General features: G+C 36.9%; 1 protein-coding gene across 38 annotated transcripts in view; it reads left to right on the top strand.

Annotated features, from left to right (window-relative positions):
- The first annotated feature begins 1,211 nt into the window (after window positions 1–1,211).
- Window positions 1,212–20,093, top strand: part of LOC100350450 (testis-expressed basic protein 1) — a 114,559-nt gene continuing 95,677 nt past the window's right edge. For 28 of the 38 annotated variants that reach the window (XM_070074763.1, XM_070074774.1, XM_070074782.1 and 25 more), the window contains exons 1-7: window positions 1,212–1,410; window positions 2,705–2,791; window positions 3,609–3,641; window positions 4,553–4,585; window positions 6,712–6,744; window positions 6,829–6,858; window positions 6,945–6,965. In XM_070074763.1, the coding sequence (XP_069930864.1) occupies window positions 1,398–1,410; window positions 2,705–2,791; window positions 3,609–3,641; window positions 4,553–4,585; window positions 6,712–6,744; window positions 6,829–6,858; window positions 6,945–6,965 (250 nt within the window). In that variant the 5' untranslated portion in view covers window positions 1,212–1,397. The remainder of the gene's footprint in view (window positions 1,411–2,704; window positions 2,792–3,608; window positions 3,642–4,552; window positions 4,586–6,711; window positions 6,745–6,828; window positions 6,859–6,944; window positions 6,966–20,093) is intronic. The other 10 variants (XM_070074776.1, XM_070074788.1, XM_070074775.1 and 7 more) reach the window with 2 other exon arrangements.

Here is a 20,093-nt window from a genome sequence, read left to right on the forward strand (position 1 = left end):
TAGAATTAAAAAGGAGAGAACGATACAACATGGGAAGCAGGATACACAGCATACTCATAGAATGGCAGATGTCCTAAACAGCACTCTGGCCTTGGAATCAGCCCTTAAGGCATTTGGATCTGGATAAAAAGCTAATGATAGTATTTCAGGTATGGAAAGCCAAGACACCCTGGAAAAAAAAAAATGACCTAAATGAAAGATCTCTGTGAGTGAGATCCCAGCGGGAAAAAAGGGCCATCAAAGAAGGAGATACCTTTCTCTGAAGGGAGAAGAGAACTTCCACTTTGAGTATGAGCTGTCTGAATAAGTTCGGAGTTGGTGAACTCAAGAGGCTTCCATAGCCTTGGCAACTCATGACAAGAGCCTCAGGTGATTACTGACGCCATAAACAAGAGTGTCAATTGTTAAATCAACAACATGAGTCACTGTGCACTTACTCCCCATGTAGGATCTCTGTCCTTAATGTGTTGTACTATGTAAATTAATGCTATAACTAGTACTCAAACAGTACTTTATACTTTGTGTTTCTGTGTGGGTGCAAACGGTTGAAATCTTTACTTAGTATATACTAAATTGATCTTCTGTATATAAAGATAATTGAAAATGAATCTTGATGTGAATGGAATGGGAGAGGGAGTAGTAGATGGATGGTTGCAGGTGGGAGGGAAGTTATGGAGGGGAAAGCCACTATAATCCAAAAGTTGTTTTTTGGAAATTTATATTTATTAAATAAAAGTTAAAAAAGTTGTTAGGGATTTTTCCATTTCTTCAAGGTTTTCCCATTTGTTAGCACATAGTCATTATAGTAGTTTCTTATGCTGCTATCTGTAGTTTTGTGGTATATGGCCTGCATTATGTGGCGATACCTTCCTTTTATACATAATTTGTTGACAATTTTCTTTTGTTTCACAGTAATTTTTTAAAATATAGAAATTATTCTCATTTCTTAAACATCAAACATTTCTTAGTGCCTGTGAAAATCCTCTGCCTCAGTAGTTAATAAGATAAGTGAGGTATAGTCTCTGTCATCAAATTATGTAGAAAAGCAGAAATTACTTTAAGGAGGAGATAAAGAAAATTCCCGTCTAGTATCCTATGAAAGTTCAAGGTCCTCCAGCATGTTCTTAAACCTTGGTCTTGCTTTTCCATTTCTTCTGCCTCTCTAAAGTTCTAAATCTTTGTTATGACACATTCTAGAACTTTCATGACTACAGTACCATAGTTTGCTTCTGATTACTTGAGCTATAAAATTCTTTAGTAACCCTCCATATATTTGCCTGCAAGGGCCTGCCTGACACTACAGTTCAAACTGCTATGAAACAATTCTTTCGGTCTTGATCTGCCTCTGACTGAGAAATCCAGATGACACGGAACTCACTGAAGACAATACTTGGAAAATGTCAATTTTCGGTATGGATCATTTCCTTTCCTGGTTCTTCCTTAACCATATTGCCCAGGAATCTTCTCTTGGGATTTTAACATAAATATTTTACCTTCCTTGTTTGCTGTCTAGTCAAACTCAAGGTCCTTTCTTTCACTGTCATTTATTCCTATGTGAGCCTGGGAGAAATCAATCATAGTCAACTCAGCTCCAGAGTGACAGCACTATTTTCCCCCATGGTTCTGGAGTATTAATTGATCAAAAAAAATAACCTTCCTCCATAGCTCTAGGAAAATTCATTAGCTCATTATTTTTCTCTTTTTGTAGTACCGTTCACTCTTTGATCTGTTCCAACTCTGAGAAATAATATTTTCCTCATACTTAATGTGGATCAATATCTAACCACCCCAGGGTCAGAGCATTTCAGACACCACTCAGAGGGATTACTACTTTCCAGAGGTTTATCCTCCATTCACTACATAATTTTCCTTTTTTCCTGTAAAGATAATTTCACATTAGTCAAAATTTCTATTCTCAATATGTTTACTGAGTGGTATATTATTAGAAGTAAATGTTGATTTGATAGAATTTTTGGACATTACCAAATACCTAGAAGATTAAGTAGACATGTACCTAGTCTTGATTGGAAGTATGTTATTACACATTGAGGTAGATTCACTTATCGAATTTTTGTGTATAATACTTTTTATTAGTTTTTCAGAATTGTATATTCTTCAACATTTTCACTGTCTAAGGTATATTTATGATTAGTTTCATCCTTCCTCTTCTTTTTTCCTCTCTCTTGTTCTGTCCCCTCATCTTGCCTTTTCTCCCAAAACAATAATAGCCTGTTCCTAAAAAACATGGCACATTATTAAGATTTTTCTTTTCTATGACTACATATCTGTCTTATATCAACTGAAACACATAAACAGTGGTTGGGCATTTCCAGCATGACTTATCCTATCTCAGAGGCTCATGGATTCTTTGTAAATCACTGATTCCCTTTAACCTTCTAATGCCTAGGGAGTAAGGGATTCAATTCATGAGAAAATTTGTCAGATTGTCCACTCTAAACAAAAGAAATACAGTATCTGAGGTTCTTAATATTTAACCGAAAGAACAAACATAACAGATAAGAAATGAGCTGGGTTGGGAATGTGAAGACCGTAAGATGCAGAAGATAGAGGAATTAAGGAGTTGAAGTAGCAGCAAAGAGAAAGAAAGGAGACAATCCGGTGGACAGTTAAGAATTGACCAGAAATTGCTTTTGGTAATGACCTGCTCCATATAAGCAGTCCTACAGGTGAGTTTTTGTTTCAGAAATAACTTTGGCTGTCATCCTGACTCTACTGGGACTTGCCATTCTGGCTATTTTGTTAGCAAGATGGACACGACGAAAGCAAAATGGTAAGTAACAATGTATCAAAATGAAGATTTCCTATGAAAGTCACAGAGGGAGGGATGCCAAGAATCAGTCTGAGTTTATTTCTAATTTTCAGATAGAGACTGCCAATATTCTAAGACTGTTTCAATACATGAGTCAAAGAATATGACCTATTAGTGATATCCCTTGCATTTTTAAACTCAAAGCTTAAATGATCCATCTCAACAAATTTTAAAAAATCACAGAGTTCAGCAAATATAAGAAAAACATTTTAAAACTATCTGTTCTTCAACAGAAATTTACCTAAGTTTAAAAAATGAAGGTGATAAAATGGTATTCTAGTAGACACTAATATCTAGTATTTTATAGAAAGAATCAGAGACTTAGTGATTTCACATAGGTAAGATGAGACAAATACACAGTAGTACTTGTCAGTGAAATAGAGATGTGACACATGAAAGCAAAGACCTTTTCTACATCATAAGGTATGTCTAGGATTTTTCTTATTGTCTTTCCCACCCCCTTCTAATCAGCTATATTTCCCACTTATTTCCTATCTTTAATGCCTGTGAGAATAAGTAGTATGAAAAAATAGACAGAATAAGCCTGGTTGAAACTCATAAAAAGTGGTTCAACAATACATTATATCAGGAACAAGAATAAGCAGTATGAAAAAATATAATAAGGCTAGTTGAACCTCATGAAAAGTGGTTCAACAATTATATCAGGAACATCACCTTTGTTAAGGGAAGCAAAGCTTAAAGTGAGGAGAGTTGGATCAGGGGAAGAACACCTCTCAAAAGAAGCTAATAAAGATATTTTTGCCTAATTTTTCCACAGAAACTTATATGTCCAGATACAGTTCAGAACAAAGTAAGTATTTATACCCTTAAGAATATACTTAGAGAGAGAGAGGCATTCATGGACAGTTCATAATGCAAGAATGAAATCTGTCTTGTTTATTTCCTTCACTTGTATAGTTACCATTCTATGAACTGAACTCTAAGTTACTGGGAGAAATCAAAGATTAGGAGAAGTCAAAGACTTATGAGCAGTGCTAAATGTCAAAGTGGAGTTGGTCCAAATGAATTAGTAGTGAGAAGGACTGCTTAGTAGTGGGACAGCCTACATTATTCTGAAGCTGGACTGAGATGCTCCCTGTGGTCTGAAAGCAGAAAGGGAGCTACCAAACATAGAAATGGAAGCCTCAGGAACTGCAGAGGATCCAGCAGCAAATTTAAGTCTCATAGTGAAGAGGGCCTCTGTAGGGTAGCTCAATAGAATTTAAACTATTCAGGAATAATGTGAGCAAAGTTAAGTTAATTATCATTGAGATGAAGAGTACCAAGTTCAAGATATAAATAAGTAAAGCAGAATTTCATGGTAAGGGTTGGAAAGACACTCAGGTTGCTAAGAAAGGTAGTCCATTATTGGTAAGTGAGGAAAACCAGGAGCTAGGTGCTCAAATTCTAAGAGGTAAGAGCAACTTTGAAGCTCCTTCTGATTCTCATTTTATATTATAAAATTATTATTTTATAATCTCATTATTTTATTTTATTATTCATTATTATATTAGCCTGTCTAATATAATAAAATTTGTGACAGCAGCTTATCATTATCTGCTCCTATGACTTAACCATAATCTCTAGTTCCTGCAAAGTAAATTAATTCACATCATTATTCCTCATTGGGAGTTCATGTTTACACTAATTCACAGCCTGAAATAAAACCTCACTAATAATCAAGAAACAAAAACCTGGAGTTCTCTCTCCTTTCTTCTTTAGGTACTGGACTTCTGGATTCTGAGGATGATAAAGGTAAACAGATTAATAACTATTACAGAATTAAAGGAAGAATGCATTCATTAGAGAAGAAATGAGCTCATTTCTCTTCAAGCATAACTTGTTGTTAGCATGTCTTTTGCTATTACAATATATAATTATCTTCCAACCTTTCTAGGCATATATATCAGTGCTGCAATTGTTTATTAAAATAGATTTAAAAGGTAATCCACATGTGTCATGAACTTTTTGAGGTCCCTATATATTAAACACAGATATATACCCATAGATATAAACACAAAATAATTGTGCATTTTTTCTAGAAAAGGAAAATATTCCTCCTTTCTAGGGTCATTAAATAATTCATTTCCAGCTCTTACTTACTCCCAAAATCTCAAAAAGGTTAAGGGACCTCTCTGAAACATTTTTTCTAGATGTTTAAATGAGGATAAAAAATAGTTCACAGGTTGGCATAAAGATTAAATGGAATGGTATATTTGAAAACACACTTAGAAGACTATCCAGTATTACAGAAAAAAAACTTATTATTTCCATTTGAGAAGGTGAAATTGATGCTTAAAATGGTTGAAGCTTATCTGGATTTATTTAACTAAGGAAGGAATTAGATATTAAGCCTAGGTCTTGTGGCTCTGAATCAGTACCTAAAGTCTTATACCATAAAAGAACAGGTCTTCAAAGAAGGAGGTACCTGTCTCTGAAGGGAGGAGAGAACCTCCACTTTGACTATGACCTTGTCTAAACAAGATAAGAGTCGGAGAACTCAATGGGCTTCCATAGCCTTGGAAACTCATGACTGGTGCATAGGGAGATTACTGATGCCATAAACAGGAGTGTCAATTTGTAAAGTCAACAACAGGAGTCACTGTGCACTTACTCCTCATGTAGGATCTCTGTCCTTAATGTGCTGTACATTGAGGCTTAATGCTATAACGAGTACTCAAACAGTATATTTCACTTTGTGTTTCTATGGGGGTGCAAACTGTTGAAATCTTTACTTAATGTATACTAAACTGATCCTCTGTAAAAAAAAATAAAAATTATCAATTCCCAACTTGACTCTCACTGGGATTAAACATGACAATAGGTCTGATCTGATTTCATCATCATTAAAAAAAATCATCTATTATTTTTCACTTTATGTTTCTGTGTGGGAGCAAACTGTTGAAATCTTTACTTAATGTATACTAAGCTGATCTTCTGTATATTAAGATAATTGAAAATGAATCTTGATGTGAATGGAAGGGGAGAGGGAGTGGGAAAGGGGAGGGTTGTGGGTGGAAGGGACGGTATGGGGGGGAAGCCATTGTAATCCATAAGTCGTACTTTGGAAATTTATATTCATTAAATAAAAGTTAAAAAAAAAGTCTTATACCATACTACCCCCACTTTATTTATGACAAAAACAGGACTCATTTTATGCTGTAGAATTTTCAACATTTTCCATTATTAATAGAGAAATAAATTGCCATTTGAATCAGAACATGTGGTTTTACGTTAATGAAGAATAATGATAAAATATATTTGAAATAGAACTTCTTCAAAAATGTTATGATATTTTGGTATGTATGTATCTGCAAAAAGTAGGCAGTACCACCAATTTAAATGTACTATAGCTAACCTTGGTCCTTACACTCCAATACTTAGAATTCTCTCACAGTATGCACTCACCAGAATTGTCTGTAGATGTACCCTGCTCTCTCTCCTCCCCACCAGTTCTACCTCCAAAACTTATTAAAACTCACTCATTCCTTCAAGAAGCCAATAACTTGACTTTGACCTTACTATTCCCACCAAACAAACTAGAACAATGTAGTTGTGAATGTGTATACAATTACACACACACATACACACACGCACACACACACACAAACACCCCTCATGAACATATAGATCCCAAAGAGTTGAGTGATGAAAAGAGGAGGTAACTTGGTGACTTTCCTGGCTGTTCACATCATAAGCAACAAAAGCGAAGAGCAAAGAAACATGGAATTCTGTTTCTTCTCTGAAATGGAGCCCTCCCTCCCAAAAATGAGAGGATCTAGGAAAGCAGTAAATATTTTCTTAGTTGAATTTAGTCTAATGATAAACTTATTTTTTATAAGCTATAATAAGGCTGATCTGGCTTTTTTCTTTCCCAAAAGATTATTCCTCTAGAAGATCTAAAAGAGGAAGAGGTAAATAGATTTTCATCTAATAAGAAAATAATATGTACATATTTTCCAACAAAGAATCTCATTATATTTCACCTTCTCTTTTAGGATTCCGACATTCATATTCAACAGAAAGTGGTAAATAAATTAGATACTTTACTGCTAAGAAATTAATACAGAGTCTGTTTATAAGAAATTAATAATCCTTTTTTTAAATCCTTTAGATATTTCTTATGGTGATCAGGGTAAGTATATTTAGAGATTATGGTATTTTTTTAAAATCAATGTTTCTTCTTGCTACAACATGAGAGGCTATACATTAATCAAGGTAAAAAGACAAGATATGAAAATAGTGTGCAGAATATTCTGATATTCAAATGTTTACCTTCACACTGTAAGCTACCTTTCTCCAGTTCCTCATCTTTCTACCCCCTACTCAATTAACAAGAGCAAGCTGTGAATGATGACAGCAATGAAGTGAAATAGGGGATTTCTACTATTATCTTCTACATAAGCACAGATTTAGACAGCTGTCCATGAGTAAGAATACCTTTATGGCCATGCAAGAATTCAGTGTAAAAGTTCTAGCACATTATTGCATCATAAAGTCTTGAAATGGATGCATTAAGGAGAGTAAGAACAGCTTCACTTTATCCACATCACCTCTCCCTGGGGAATAAAATTTAATGACACAAGAGGCCTGCTTGAGCATCTCAAGGTCTCACAAGGAAAAGTGACAGTGGAGTAAGAGCTCACCTCATCCAATAATGTGGAATATTACCTAACAGGCCCACTTCTTTTTCAACCCATCCTGAACACTGAAGTGATCATCATAGCTGAATAGTTGGTGGAGGCTGGGAAGTAGAAATAGAGGTGACAGAACTCACTAACCACTCATCAGACTCCAGTGGGAATCCTGCCCATGACGCTACTTGAAATGCCTGAACAGCATCATGTAGACTGGTCCACAAGTACTCCAAATGTTCTGTGCATTTCATGTCTATGCCTAGGGTGGATCTCCGGGGGTACCTCCATGAACAGCCAAGTGGAATGTCTTATGCAGGCAGTTGATTCAACTCTATGGGATTCTAAAAAGTACACAAAGAAACATGAGAGCACCAAAAAGAAACCAGTAATAATTCAGTAATCAACCCCTTAAAATGGAGATTTTCCCAAAATTGTATTTATAATTGTCTGATCAATAATTCAAATAACTGTTCTAAGAAATATAGATAAATACATCAATGATATTTTACAATAGCAAAGTAAAAGTTTAAAAAATATCTAAACAGATGTTTTGAGCTGAAGAATACAATGACAGAATTTTAAAAAGCAATAGAAATCAACAACACAATGGATCAAGTACAAGGATGAATAAGCAAATCTGAATACAAATCATTTTAAAATATCGAGTCAGGGCAGCATTGTGGCACAGTGGGTTCAACTACTCCTGGTTATTCCTGCATCCCATATCAGAGTGCCAGTGAGTCCTGGCTCCTCTCCTTCAGATCCATTTTCCTGATAATGCATCCTTAGGAGGCTGCAGACGATAGCTCAAGTATTTTGATCTGTACCAGTCATGTGGAACTCCCTTTCAGGTTCCCGGCTTCAGCCTGGCCCAGCCCTGGCTACGATGAGCAATTGGACAGTAAACCAGACTAAAGAAGTTTGCTCTCGCTCACTCTCTCATTCTCTCTGTCTCTCTTGCTTGTGCTCTCTCCACTCTTCCCTTTAAGACAATAAAGATAACCAGAAAAATAAGAAATATCTAATCAGAAGAGAAAAAAAAAAACTGAAAAGGAACAAAGAAAAATTACAAGATTAAAAGGACTCAGAGAACTAAGTATTGCAGCATGGGGGTCATATTTAATGACAAAATGGCTAAAAATTTCCCAAATCTGGAGAGAGATACTAACATCCAGGTAAATGAAACCCAAAGTTCTCCAATCAGATATCAGATTCAAACCAAAGAACACTTCAGCAAGACATATTATCAAAAACAAAAGACATAAAGAAAATATGGAAGTAGCAGGAGAAAGAAAGTATATTACATACAAAGGAATGCTGAAAGGGCTATTAGTGTTTCTAAGTAGATGTTTACAGACAGGACACATGATGTGTGTCCTCAGAAAGCCTTATTTTTCTGTTTATCTATTTGGGAGTTCCATATGGGTGGTACAGATCGAAATATCTGAGGCAACATCTGCAGCCTCCCAGGGATGAATTATCAGGAAAATGGATCTGAAGGAGAACAGCCAGGACTCACACTGGCTTATTTCTCTAACATAATGATCTCCAGTTGCATCCATTTTGTTTTAAAGACAGGATTTCATTCTTTATGGCTGAGTAGTATTCCATCATTTGTATACACCACAATTGCTTCATGTAAACCTCATGGTAAACACAAAGTAAAACCTATTGCAGGTACACAAAACAGAAAAAGAAAGAAGTCAAAGTACACCCTTACAGAAAATCATCAAATCATAAATACAGTAAGACAAGTAAAAAGGAATTAAGGATTTATAAAACAACCAGAAAATAACAAAATGACTATAGTAAGATCTTATTTTTTAATACTTCAAATGTCAATGGATAAAAGTATCCATTCATAAGACATAGAAGGGGGAGGGAATTTAGTAGAGTGCATAATATGATTGCATCCCCTGCTCAGCTCCTTGCTCCAGCTTCTGACTTCAGCTTTCCATCAACGCAGGCCTTAGGAGACACTGATAATGGCTCAAGTAAGTGGGTTTCTGCTACCCATGTAGGAGGCCATAAGTGAATCTGAAGCATGTGCTTCTGGCTCTGGCCCAGCCCCAATCACTGAGATCTGTGTATCTGTCTCTCCGTTTCTCAAATTTGAAAAAAAAAAAAAGACATAGAACAGCAGAATGTGTAAAAGACTCGAACATATTCCATCTACAAGAGACTCACTTCAGCTTTAAAGATACACAGAGAAGGAAAGTATAGGGATAGAAAAAGATATTCCAGGCAAATGGGAAAAATGAGAGAAGCAATAGTTTTCTTATATCAACAAAATAGGTGTTAAACCAAAACTGAGAGCCAAAGAAGTTTATTATACACTAATAAAGGGTTACTCTGTCAAGAAGGCATGACAATTGTAAATACAATTGTAAATACATACATAATCATCAGAGCACTTAAAAATATAAATCAAATATTAACAGAATTAAGAAGAGAAACAGAAAAAACATTAAAATTAGAGAATACCAAAGCTCCATTTAAAATAATGCTTAGATCACCTATGCAGAAATTAAAATGAAGGGGCCAGCACTGTGGCACAAAAGGTAAAGCCATTGCCTGCAGCACCAGCATCCATGTGGGCGCTGGTTCAAGTCACATATGCTCCAATTCCCATCCAGCTGCCTGCTAATGAGCCTGGGAAGGCAGTAGATGGAAGATCTGTCTCTCCTTCTCTCTCAGTAACTCTGCCTTTCAAATAAATAAATCTTTTAAAACATTTTTAAAACATAAAATTAAAAAGGAAATATTGAGCTAGAACTAAATTTTACACAAAATTGACTTAACAGAAAGATAAGCAGTGAAACATACCATCTTCCACCAAATAGCAGCAGAATTTTTACAGTTATTTTTATTTTATTTAAGCTATAAAAATTTCATGTATTTCATATATACTGATTTAGGAACACAGTGATACTTCCCACCCTTCCTTACCTCCTGTCCATGTCCCCATCCTTTTTCCTCTGCCCTCTCCTATTCTTATTTTAATTTTTTAAAAGAAAAATATATTTTCAGTTTACTTTATACTCATAAGATTAACCTGATGCTAAGTAAACAGTTCAACAAATAGTATGAAGAAAAAAAAAGAGGTTCTTCAACAGTCCAAACAAAGACAAAGACTGTAAACGATCACTGAATCTCAAAATCTCAATTTCACTACATTTTAGGAGCTCTATTAGTTACCACAGACCAGGGAAAACATATGGTATCTGTCTTTTCTGATCCAAAGGATCTAGAATATTCTCCAGGATAGATAAAATGCTAGATCACAAAACATGCTTTAACAGGCTTATGATTAAAATCACACCAAGTATCTTTTTCTGACTATAATAGCATGAAACTAGAAGCCAAAACAGAAAATCCAGAAGTATATGGAAATTAACTACCAACCTCCAAAACAACCTATAGGTCAAAGAAGAAATCAAAATGGATATTTTGAAAGTCTTTCATGTACTTGCTGGTTTTTGTATACCCTCTTTTGAGAAAGGTCTGTTCAGATAATTTTCCTACTGTTTATTAATGATTTTCATCTACTTGAAAGGCACAGTGATAGAGAACAGGAAGAAGGTTAAAAAGAACTTCCATCTTCTGGTTTACTTCCCAAATGCCTGCAAAAGCCAGGGCTGGTCCAAGTCAAAGATAGATGCAGGGAGGAGACAAGATGGCAGAATAGGAAGGGAGCACACTGATAGTCCAGGGAGAGACAGTTTAATAAAAGTGGAGATACTGCAGGTTCAAGGAAGAGTAGGGGAGGAAACAGCAGAAGAAACTCTTCCGGAACGCGTGATTCACGGTGGACCTGCGTGGAGAGCGTGGGAGCCCACAGTTTGGGACACCAGCGGCAGCCTCAACATACCAGCGCTGGAACGCGAGGTGAGCCGAACCTCAATAGCCCGAGACACCGGCAGGCAAGTGGAGAGAGGAGACTAGAGGGAACGACCCCTGGGGGGGAAGAGTTCACCATGCTAACTGGAAGAGAGAGAGAGAGAAAAAAAAGGTGACTGGTACAGACACGGGTTTCTCTCTCTCCGCTCACCTCTCAAAGGCGAGCAAGACAAAGAGCAGGCGCCATCTTGGACATACGTCATAAGCAGAGCGACCTCAGGTCTGCACCGGCTCTGAGCCTAGCAGAAAAACCTGGCTCTGGGTGGGGCAAATTAACAGGAGGTTAGGACCTAGTAAATTTGTGGTGCTACTGAACTGAGACTGTGAAAAAAGAGACGGTGGGGGAGAGAACTCACGGAATTCACGTGAGTACTCTCCAGAGACGCTACAATTCCGTAACTTTGGCAACACAGTAGGAGATTGAAGGAGAATTTGAGCCCACTCTGAGGGCAGAACAGATTCCCTGTGTGGTCCTTGGGAAAGAGCTTCTGATCTCTGGCTCCTGTGGGTATATCATTTGCCTGCCAACTACCTCCAACTTCGTTCAGCTGAGTGGAATTACTTCCCTTTTGAATCAAAAAAAGAAAGAGAGAGAGAGAGATCTACCACGCCTAACCTGGGAGTGTCACCTTTGGCACACTAAACAGAGCTCTCAGGCCACACCCATCTCAAGCCTCTAAGGCTCCATCAAAAACAGACAGTCCACTTAATCTAGAGTCATAGTATAACAAGAAAAAGCACCACAGTGAAGAAACCAAATATCTCCAATATGCCAAATAACAAACGCAAAAACCGAGGTAATAAAAACAAGGAAGTCACCATGACGCCCCCAAATGAAAAAGACACCCCAATTCAAGATTATGAAGATGATGAGATAGAAGAAATGCAAGAAGCAGATCTCAAAAAATTGATAAGAACATTAAGAAGTTCTCAAAAACAAATTCTTGAACTACACAAATCCTTAATGGACAAGAAAGAAATTCTCTCTCATGAAAATGAAATATTAAGGAGGAATCAAAAAGAAATGAAACAACTAGTACAACAGGAAACTGTGATAGTGACGAGAAATCATAATGAAGTGAAGAATTCAATAGATCAAATGAAAAACACACTAGAGAGCCTTACAAACAGAATGGGTGAAGCAGAAGAGAGAATATCGGACTTAGAAGACAGAGAACAGGAAAGGATACAGTCAGACCAAAGAAAAGAAGAGGAAATTAGAAATCTAAAACATATTGTCAGGAATCTTCAGGATACTATTAAAAAAACCAACATTCGGATTCTAGGAGTTCCTGAAGGCATGGAGAGGGAGAAAGGATTAGAAGGCCTTTTTAGTGAGATATTAGCAGAAAATTTCCCAGGTTTGGAGAAGGACAGAGAAACCTACTACAGGAAGCTCACAGAACCCCTAATAAACACGACCAAAAGAGATCCTCACCACGATACGTTGTAATTAAACTCTCCACAGTGAAACATAAAGAAAAGATCCTAAAATGTGCAAGAGAGAAGCGTCAGATTACTCTCAGAGGATCTCCAATCAGACTCACAGCTGACTTCTCATCAGAAACCCTACAAGCTAGGAGGGAATGGCGAGACAGAGCCCAGGTCCTAAGAGAGAAAAACCGCCAGCCCAGAATATTATATCCTGCAAAGCTCTCCTTTGTGAATGAAGGTGAAATAAAGACTTTTCATAGCAAACAGAAATTGAAAGAATTTGTCGCCACTCCTCCAGCCCTGCAAAAGATGCTTAAAGATGTGTTACACACAGAAACACAGAAACACGGTCATCAATATGAAAGAAGGTAAAGGAAGGAAAGCTCACAGCAAAAGATCACAGGGAATTCAAAGCATATATTAGAACTTATCTTTGGCAAATGGCAGGGCAAAGTTACCACTTATCATTAGTCACATTGAACATTAATGGCCTGAACTGTCCAGTTAAAAGACACAGATTGGCTGATTGGGTCAAGGAACAAAACCCATCTATTTGCTGCTTACAAGAAACACATCTTTCCAACAAAGATCCATACAGACTGAAAGTGAAAGGCTGGAAAAAGATATACCATGCCACCAGAAATGAAAAAAGAGCGGGCGTAGCCATCTTAATATTGGACAACATAAACTTTACCACAAAAACTGTTAAGAGAGACAAAGAGGGACACTATATAATGATTAAGGGATCAATACAACAAGAAGATATAACAATTATCAATGTATATGCACCTAACTACAGGGCACCGGTTTATCTAAAAGATTTGTTAAGGGACTTAAAGGGAGACTTAGACCCCAATACAATAGTACTGGGGGACTTCAATACTCCACTCTCAGAAATAGACAGATCAACAGGACAGAAGATCAACAAGGAGACAGTAGATTTAAACGACACTATAGCCCAAATGGATCTAACAGATATATACAGAACTTTCAACCCTACAGCTAAAGATTTTACATTCTTCTCAGCAGTACATGGAACCTTCTCTAGGGTTGACCACATACTAGGCCATAAAGCAAGTCTCAGCAAATTCAAAAGAATTAGAATCATACCATGCAGCTTCTCAGACCATAAAGGAATGAAGTTGGAAATTAGCAACTAAGGAATCCCTGGAGCATAGACAAACACATGGAGATTGAACAACATGCTCCTGAATGAACAATGGGTCATAGAAGAAACTAAAAGAGAAATCAAAAATTTTCTGGAAGTAAATGAGGATAACAACACAACATACCAAAACTTATTGGACGCAGCAAAAGCAGTGTTAAGAGGAAAGTTCATACCAATAGGTGCCTGCATCAAGAAATTGGAAAGGCACCCAATAGATGAGCTTTCAGTGCCTCTCAATGATCTAGAAAGTCTGCAGCAAACCAGACCCAAATCTAGTAGGAGAGAAATAATTAAAATCAGAGAAGAAATCAACAGGATTGAATCCAAAAATCATTACAAAAAATCAGCCAAGTGAAGAGCTGGTTTTTTGAAAAAATAAACAAAATTGACACCCCATTGGCCCAATTAACTAAAAAAAGAAGAGCAAAGACCCAAATCAATAAAATCAGAGATGAAAAAGGAAACGTAACAACAGACACCACAGAAATAAAAAGAATCATCAGAAATTACTACAAGGACTTGTATGCCAGCGAACAGGGAAACCTATCAGAAATGGATAGATTCCTGGACACATGCAACCTACCTAAATTGAACCAGGAAGACATCGAAAACCTAAACAGACCCATAACTGAGACAGAAATTGAAACAGTAATAAAGGCCCTCCCAACAAAGAAAAGCCCAGGACCAGACGGATTCACTGCTGAATTCTACCAGACATTTAAAGAAGAACTGACGCCAATTCTTCTCAAACAATTCAGAACAATCGAAAAAGAGGGAGTCCTCCCAAATTCTTTCTATGAAGCCAGCATCACCTTAATCCCCAAGCCGGAAAAAGATGCAGCATTGAAAGAGAATTACAGACCAATATCCCTGATGAACATAGATGCAAAAATCCTCAATAAAATTCTGGCCAATAGAATGCAACAACACATCAGAAAGATCATCCACCCAGACCAAGTGGGATTTATCCCTGGTATGCAGGGATGGTTTAATGTGCACAAAACAATCAATGTGATACACCACATTAACAGACTGCAGAAGAAAAACCATATGATTATCTCAATAGATGCAGAGAAAGCATACGATAAAAATCAACACCCTTTCATGATGAAAACTCTAACCAAAGTGGGTTTGGAAGGAACATTCCTCAATATAATCAAAGCAATCTATAAAAAAAAAACCCACAGCCAACATCCTATTGAATGGGGAAAAGTTGAAAGCATTTCCACTGAGATCTGGTACCAGACAGGGATGCCCACTCTCACCACTGCTATTCAATATAGTTCTGGAAGTTCTAGCCAGAGCTATTAGGCAAGAAAAAGAAATTCAAGGGATACAAATTGGGAAGGAAGAACTCAAACTATCCCTCTTTGCAGATGATATGATTCTTTATTTAGGGGACCCAAAGAACTCTACTAAGAGATTATTGGAACTCATAGAAGAGTTTGGCAAAGTAGCAGGATATAAATCAATGCACAAAAATCAACAGCCTTTGTATACACAGACAATGCCATGGCTGAGGAAGAATTTCTAAGATCAATCCCATTCACAATAGCTACAAAAACAATCAAATACCTTGGAATGAACTTAACCAAGGACGTTAAAGATCTCTACGATGAGAATTTCAAAACCTTAAAGAAAGAAATAGAAGAGGATACTAAGAAATGGAAAAATCTTCCATGCTCATGGATTGGAAGAATCAATATCATCAAAATGTCCATTCTCCCAAAAGCAATTTATAGATTCAATGCAATACCAATCAAGATACCGAAGACCTTCTTCTCAGATCTGGAAAAAATGTTGCTGAAATTTATATGGAGGCACAAGAGACCTCGAATAGCTAAAGTAATCTTGTACAACAAAAACAAAACCGGAGGCATCTCAATACCAGATTTCAGGACATACTACAGGGCAGTTGTAATCAAAACAGCATGGTACTGGTACAGAAACAGATGGATAGACCAATGGAACAGAACTGAAACACCAGAAATCAACCCAAACATCTACAGCCAACTTATATTTGATCAAGGATCTAAAACCAATTCCTGGAGCAAGGACAGTCTATTCAATAAATGGTGCTGGGAAAATTGGATTTCCACGTGCAGAATCATGAAGCAAGACCCATACCTTACACCTTACACAAAGATCCACTCAACATGGATTAAAGACCTAAATCTACGACCTGACACCATCAAGTTACTAGAGAACATTGGAGAAACCCTTCAAGATATTGGCACAGGCAAAGAATTTCTGGAAAAGACCCGGGAGGCACAGGCAGTCAAAGCCAAAATTAACATTTGGGATTGCATCAAATTGAGAAGTTTCTGTACTGCAAAAGAAACAGTCAGGAGAGTGAAGAGACAACCGACAGAATGGGAAAAAATATTTGCAAACTATGCAACAGATAAAGGGTTAATAACCAGAATCTACAAAGAAATCAAGAAACTCCACAACATCAAAACAAACAACCCACTTAAGAGATGGGCCAAGGACCTCAATAGACATTTTTCAAAAGAGGAAATCCAAATGGCCAACAGGCACATGAAAAAATGTTCAAGATCACTAGCAATCAGGGAAATGCAAATCAAAACCACAATGAGGTTTCTCCTCACCCCGGTTAGAATGGCTCACATGCAGAAATCTACCAACAACAGATGCTGGCGAGGATGTGCGGAAAAAGGGACACTAACCCACTGTTGGTGGGAATGCAAACTGGTGAAGCCACTGTGGAAGTCAGTCTGGAGATTCCTCAGAAACCTGAAGATAACCCTACCGTTTGACCCAGCCATCCCACTCCTTGGAATTTACCCAAAGGAATTTAAATTGGCAAACAAAAAAGCAGTCTGCACCCTAATGTTTATTGCAGCACAGTTCACAATAGCCAATACCTGGAACCAACCTAAATGTACATCAACGGTAGACTGGATAAAGAAATTATGGGATATGTACTCTTTAGAATACTATACCGCAGTAAGAAACAACGAAATCCAGTCATTTGCAACAAAATGGAGGAATCTGGAACACATCATGCTGAGTGAAGTAAGCCAGTCCCAAAGGGACAAATACCATACGTTCTCCCTGATCGGTGACAACTGACTGAACACCAAAAAGGAAACCTGTTGAATTGAAATGGACACTATGAGAAATGGTGACTTGATCAGCATAGCCCTGACTGTTAATGAGCAACTTAATACATTATCCCTCTTAGTAGTTTTTTTTGTCTGTTCTACTTAATATGACTGGTTTAATTTTGTAATTAATATACCGTTATTCTTAAGTGTTGAAATTTAACTGAAATGTGATCCCTGTTAAACATAAGAGTGGGAATAAGAGAGGGAAGAGATGTACAATTTGGGACATGCTCAAGCTGACTTGCCCCAAATGGTAGAGTTAGAAACATACCAGGGGACTCCAATTCAATCCCATCAAGGTGGCATGTACCAATGCCATCTCACTAGTCCAAGTGATCAATTTCAGTTCACAATTGATCATAATGAAAGGACTAAGAGTCAAAGGGAGCACATAAACAAATCTAGTACCTGCTAATACTAACCGATAGAATAAATAAAGGGGACAGTGATCCAACATGGGAAGCGAGATACTCAGCAGACTCATAGAATGGCAGATGTCCTAAACAGCACTCTGGCCTCAGAATCAGCCCTAAAGCCATTCCGATCTGGCTGAAAAGCCCATGAGAGTATTTGAGGCATGGAAAGCCAAGACACTCTGGCAAAAAAAAAAAAAAAAAAAACACCAAATGAAAGATCTCTGTGAGTGAGATCCCAGTGGAAAGAACAGGTCTTCAAAGAAGGAGGTACCTTTCTCTGAAGGGAGGAGAGAACCTCCACTTTGACTATGACCTTGTCTAAACAAGATAAGAGTTAGAGAACTCAAGGGGCTTCCATAGCCTTGGAAACTCATGACTGGTGCATAGGGAGATTACTGATGCCATAGACAGGAGTGTCAATTTGTAAAGTCAACAACAGGAGTCACTGTGCACTTACTCCTCATGTAGGATCTCTGTCCTTAATGTGCTGTACATTGAGACATAATGCTATAATGAGTACTCAAACAATATATTTCACTTTGTGTTTCTATGGGGGTGCAAACTGTTGAAATCTTTACTTAAAGTATACTAAACTGATCTTCTGTTAAAAAAAAAGAAATTATCAATTCCCAACTTGACTCTCACTGGGATTAAACATGACAATAGGTCTGAAAAAAAAAAGATAGATGCAAATAACTCCACCCCATTCTCCCACATTGTGGCAGCCATCATCTGCTGCCTACCATTATCTGAAATCTGGATTAGAAGCAGAGTAGCAGGGATCTGAACCAGCACTCCAGTATGGGATGCAGGCATCCCAAGTGGTGGCTTAATTCACTGTACCACATGTTTACTCCTTATATTTAAATGGAATTTATTTTTTGTTATTATTGTTACTGCTGTGAGCTTTTTTGAATTCCATATTCTGAATATTAATCTCTTGTCAGGTATCAGTTTGAAAATTCTTTCTCTCATTCTGTATATCAGCTCTTCAGTTTGTTGACTATTTCCTTTAATGTACAGAAATTATTAGTTTGATTTAGGCATGTTTATCTACTTTTGCTAGTTGTCCTTTTGAGGTCATATCTACAAAAAATGCCTATACTTAAGTCTTGAAGTGTTTCTCCTAGTAATTTTTCAGTTTCAGGTTTTTGTCTTCAAGTCTTTGATTCATTTTGCGCTGATTTCTGTATGTGGTAAAAGATATGGGTCCAGTTTCTCTACTGCATATGAAGAGATCGTCCATCCACTGGTTCACTCCCCAGATGCTCACAATGGGGCTGGGCCAGGCTAAAGCCAAGAACCTGAAACAAACCTCCTCAGTTAATAATTAGAACATATTTGACCAGTGTAAGAAGTTACCTCAATGTGAGAAATTTAAGTGGTCATATACAGGCAAAATAAAACTACACAAAATATCAAAGGAAGAAAATTAACATATATTAGTACCAACCATGTGCTAGTCACTCCTGTAGGTATTTTTCATTATATTTTAACTTATATCTGCAAGCAACATTGTCAGCTCCATGAAGATGAACTACCCATAAATCCTGCCCTGGCTGCCCAAGGCCCTGACTAGCCTAGAGAGGAACATATTAGTAAAGTCTCATTCCAGGTGAATGCACCTCTGTATCTGGGACACTTGATGGTTTCAGTTATAATCCTTTGTGTACTGAACCAACTATAAAATCATAGTACACTGGCCCTGAAGCTATCTGAAGGCTTGCCACTCTTAAGATGTCCACAGACCAAGTCCTGATTATTCTACACACAGATACTGCCACCTTTATTCACCCAATTTCTCAACTCATCTAGCCTGGAGTCATCTTTAACTTTTATTTCTCACTCTCTTTATCTAATCCACCAGCAAATCCCATCACCAGTATTATAAATTATATTTGAAATTAGGTCATTTTCCACCACTGTGGACAGTCCAAGCACAATCACAACCATCTCTCACCTGAACAACTCCTACCGCCTCATCACCAACATCCCCACTTCTCCTCCTGCCTTCTTATGGTCTAGTCTTCTCACAGTTAGGGATGTTCTTAATAAGCAGTTCTTAAATAAATCAATTTATTATACATTGGTGTTCCTAATTTATGGAAGTGAATCTTCTGCATGAACTTCCATGATCAACTGTGATACAAGTGACTCAACCTGGATATGAACTTAGAATTGTGTGACTCCAAAGTTCAAGAAATTAGAAATTATTTTATACAATTTAGCAATATCTTAATTATTAATTCCTGGTTATAGATCTTTAGTGTACAGCCTAAATGAACTATAATTTAAAATGCATTAAGCCAAATAATTCCTTATTTTTCTGATTTCTCTGATGTCAAATGAAAAATAATTTAGTGAAACTATAGAGTGTTTATCAAAAATTACTATTCAGTTTTACAATTTTGTGACTAGATTTTAATGCAATTTGTCTTGTCTTCAGATCTTTTAGAAATGTTATTTCCATGAAATCACTAAGAAACCAGGTTTAGACCATTAGATACACATTAAATTATAATAAAGACATGCCTATATATTTATTATAATGACATATTTTCATTGGATTTGAATTTC

This window comes from Oryctolagus cuniculus, chromosome 5 (genome assembly GCF_964237555.1).
Source record: "Oryctolagus cuniculus chromosome 5, mOryCun1.1, whole genome shotgun sequence".
Taxonomy (NCBI): domain Eukaryota; kingdom Metazoa; phylum Chordata; class Mammalia; order Lagomorpha; family Leporidae; genus Oryctolagus; species Oryctolagus cuniculus.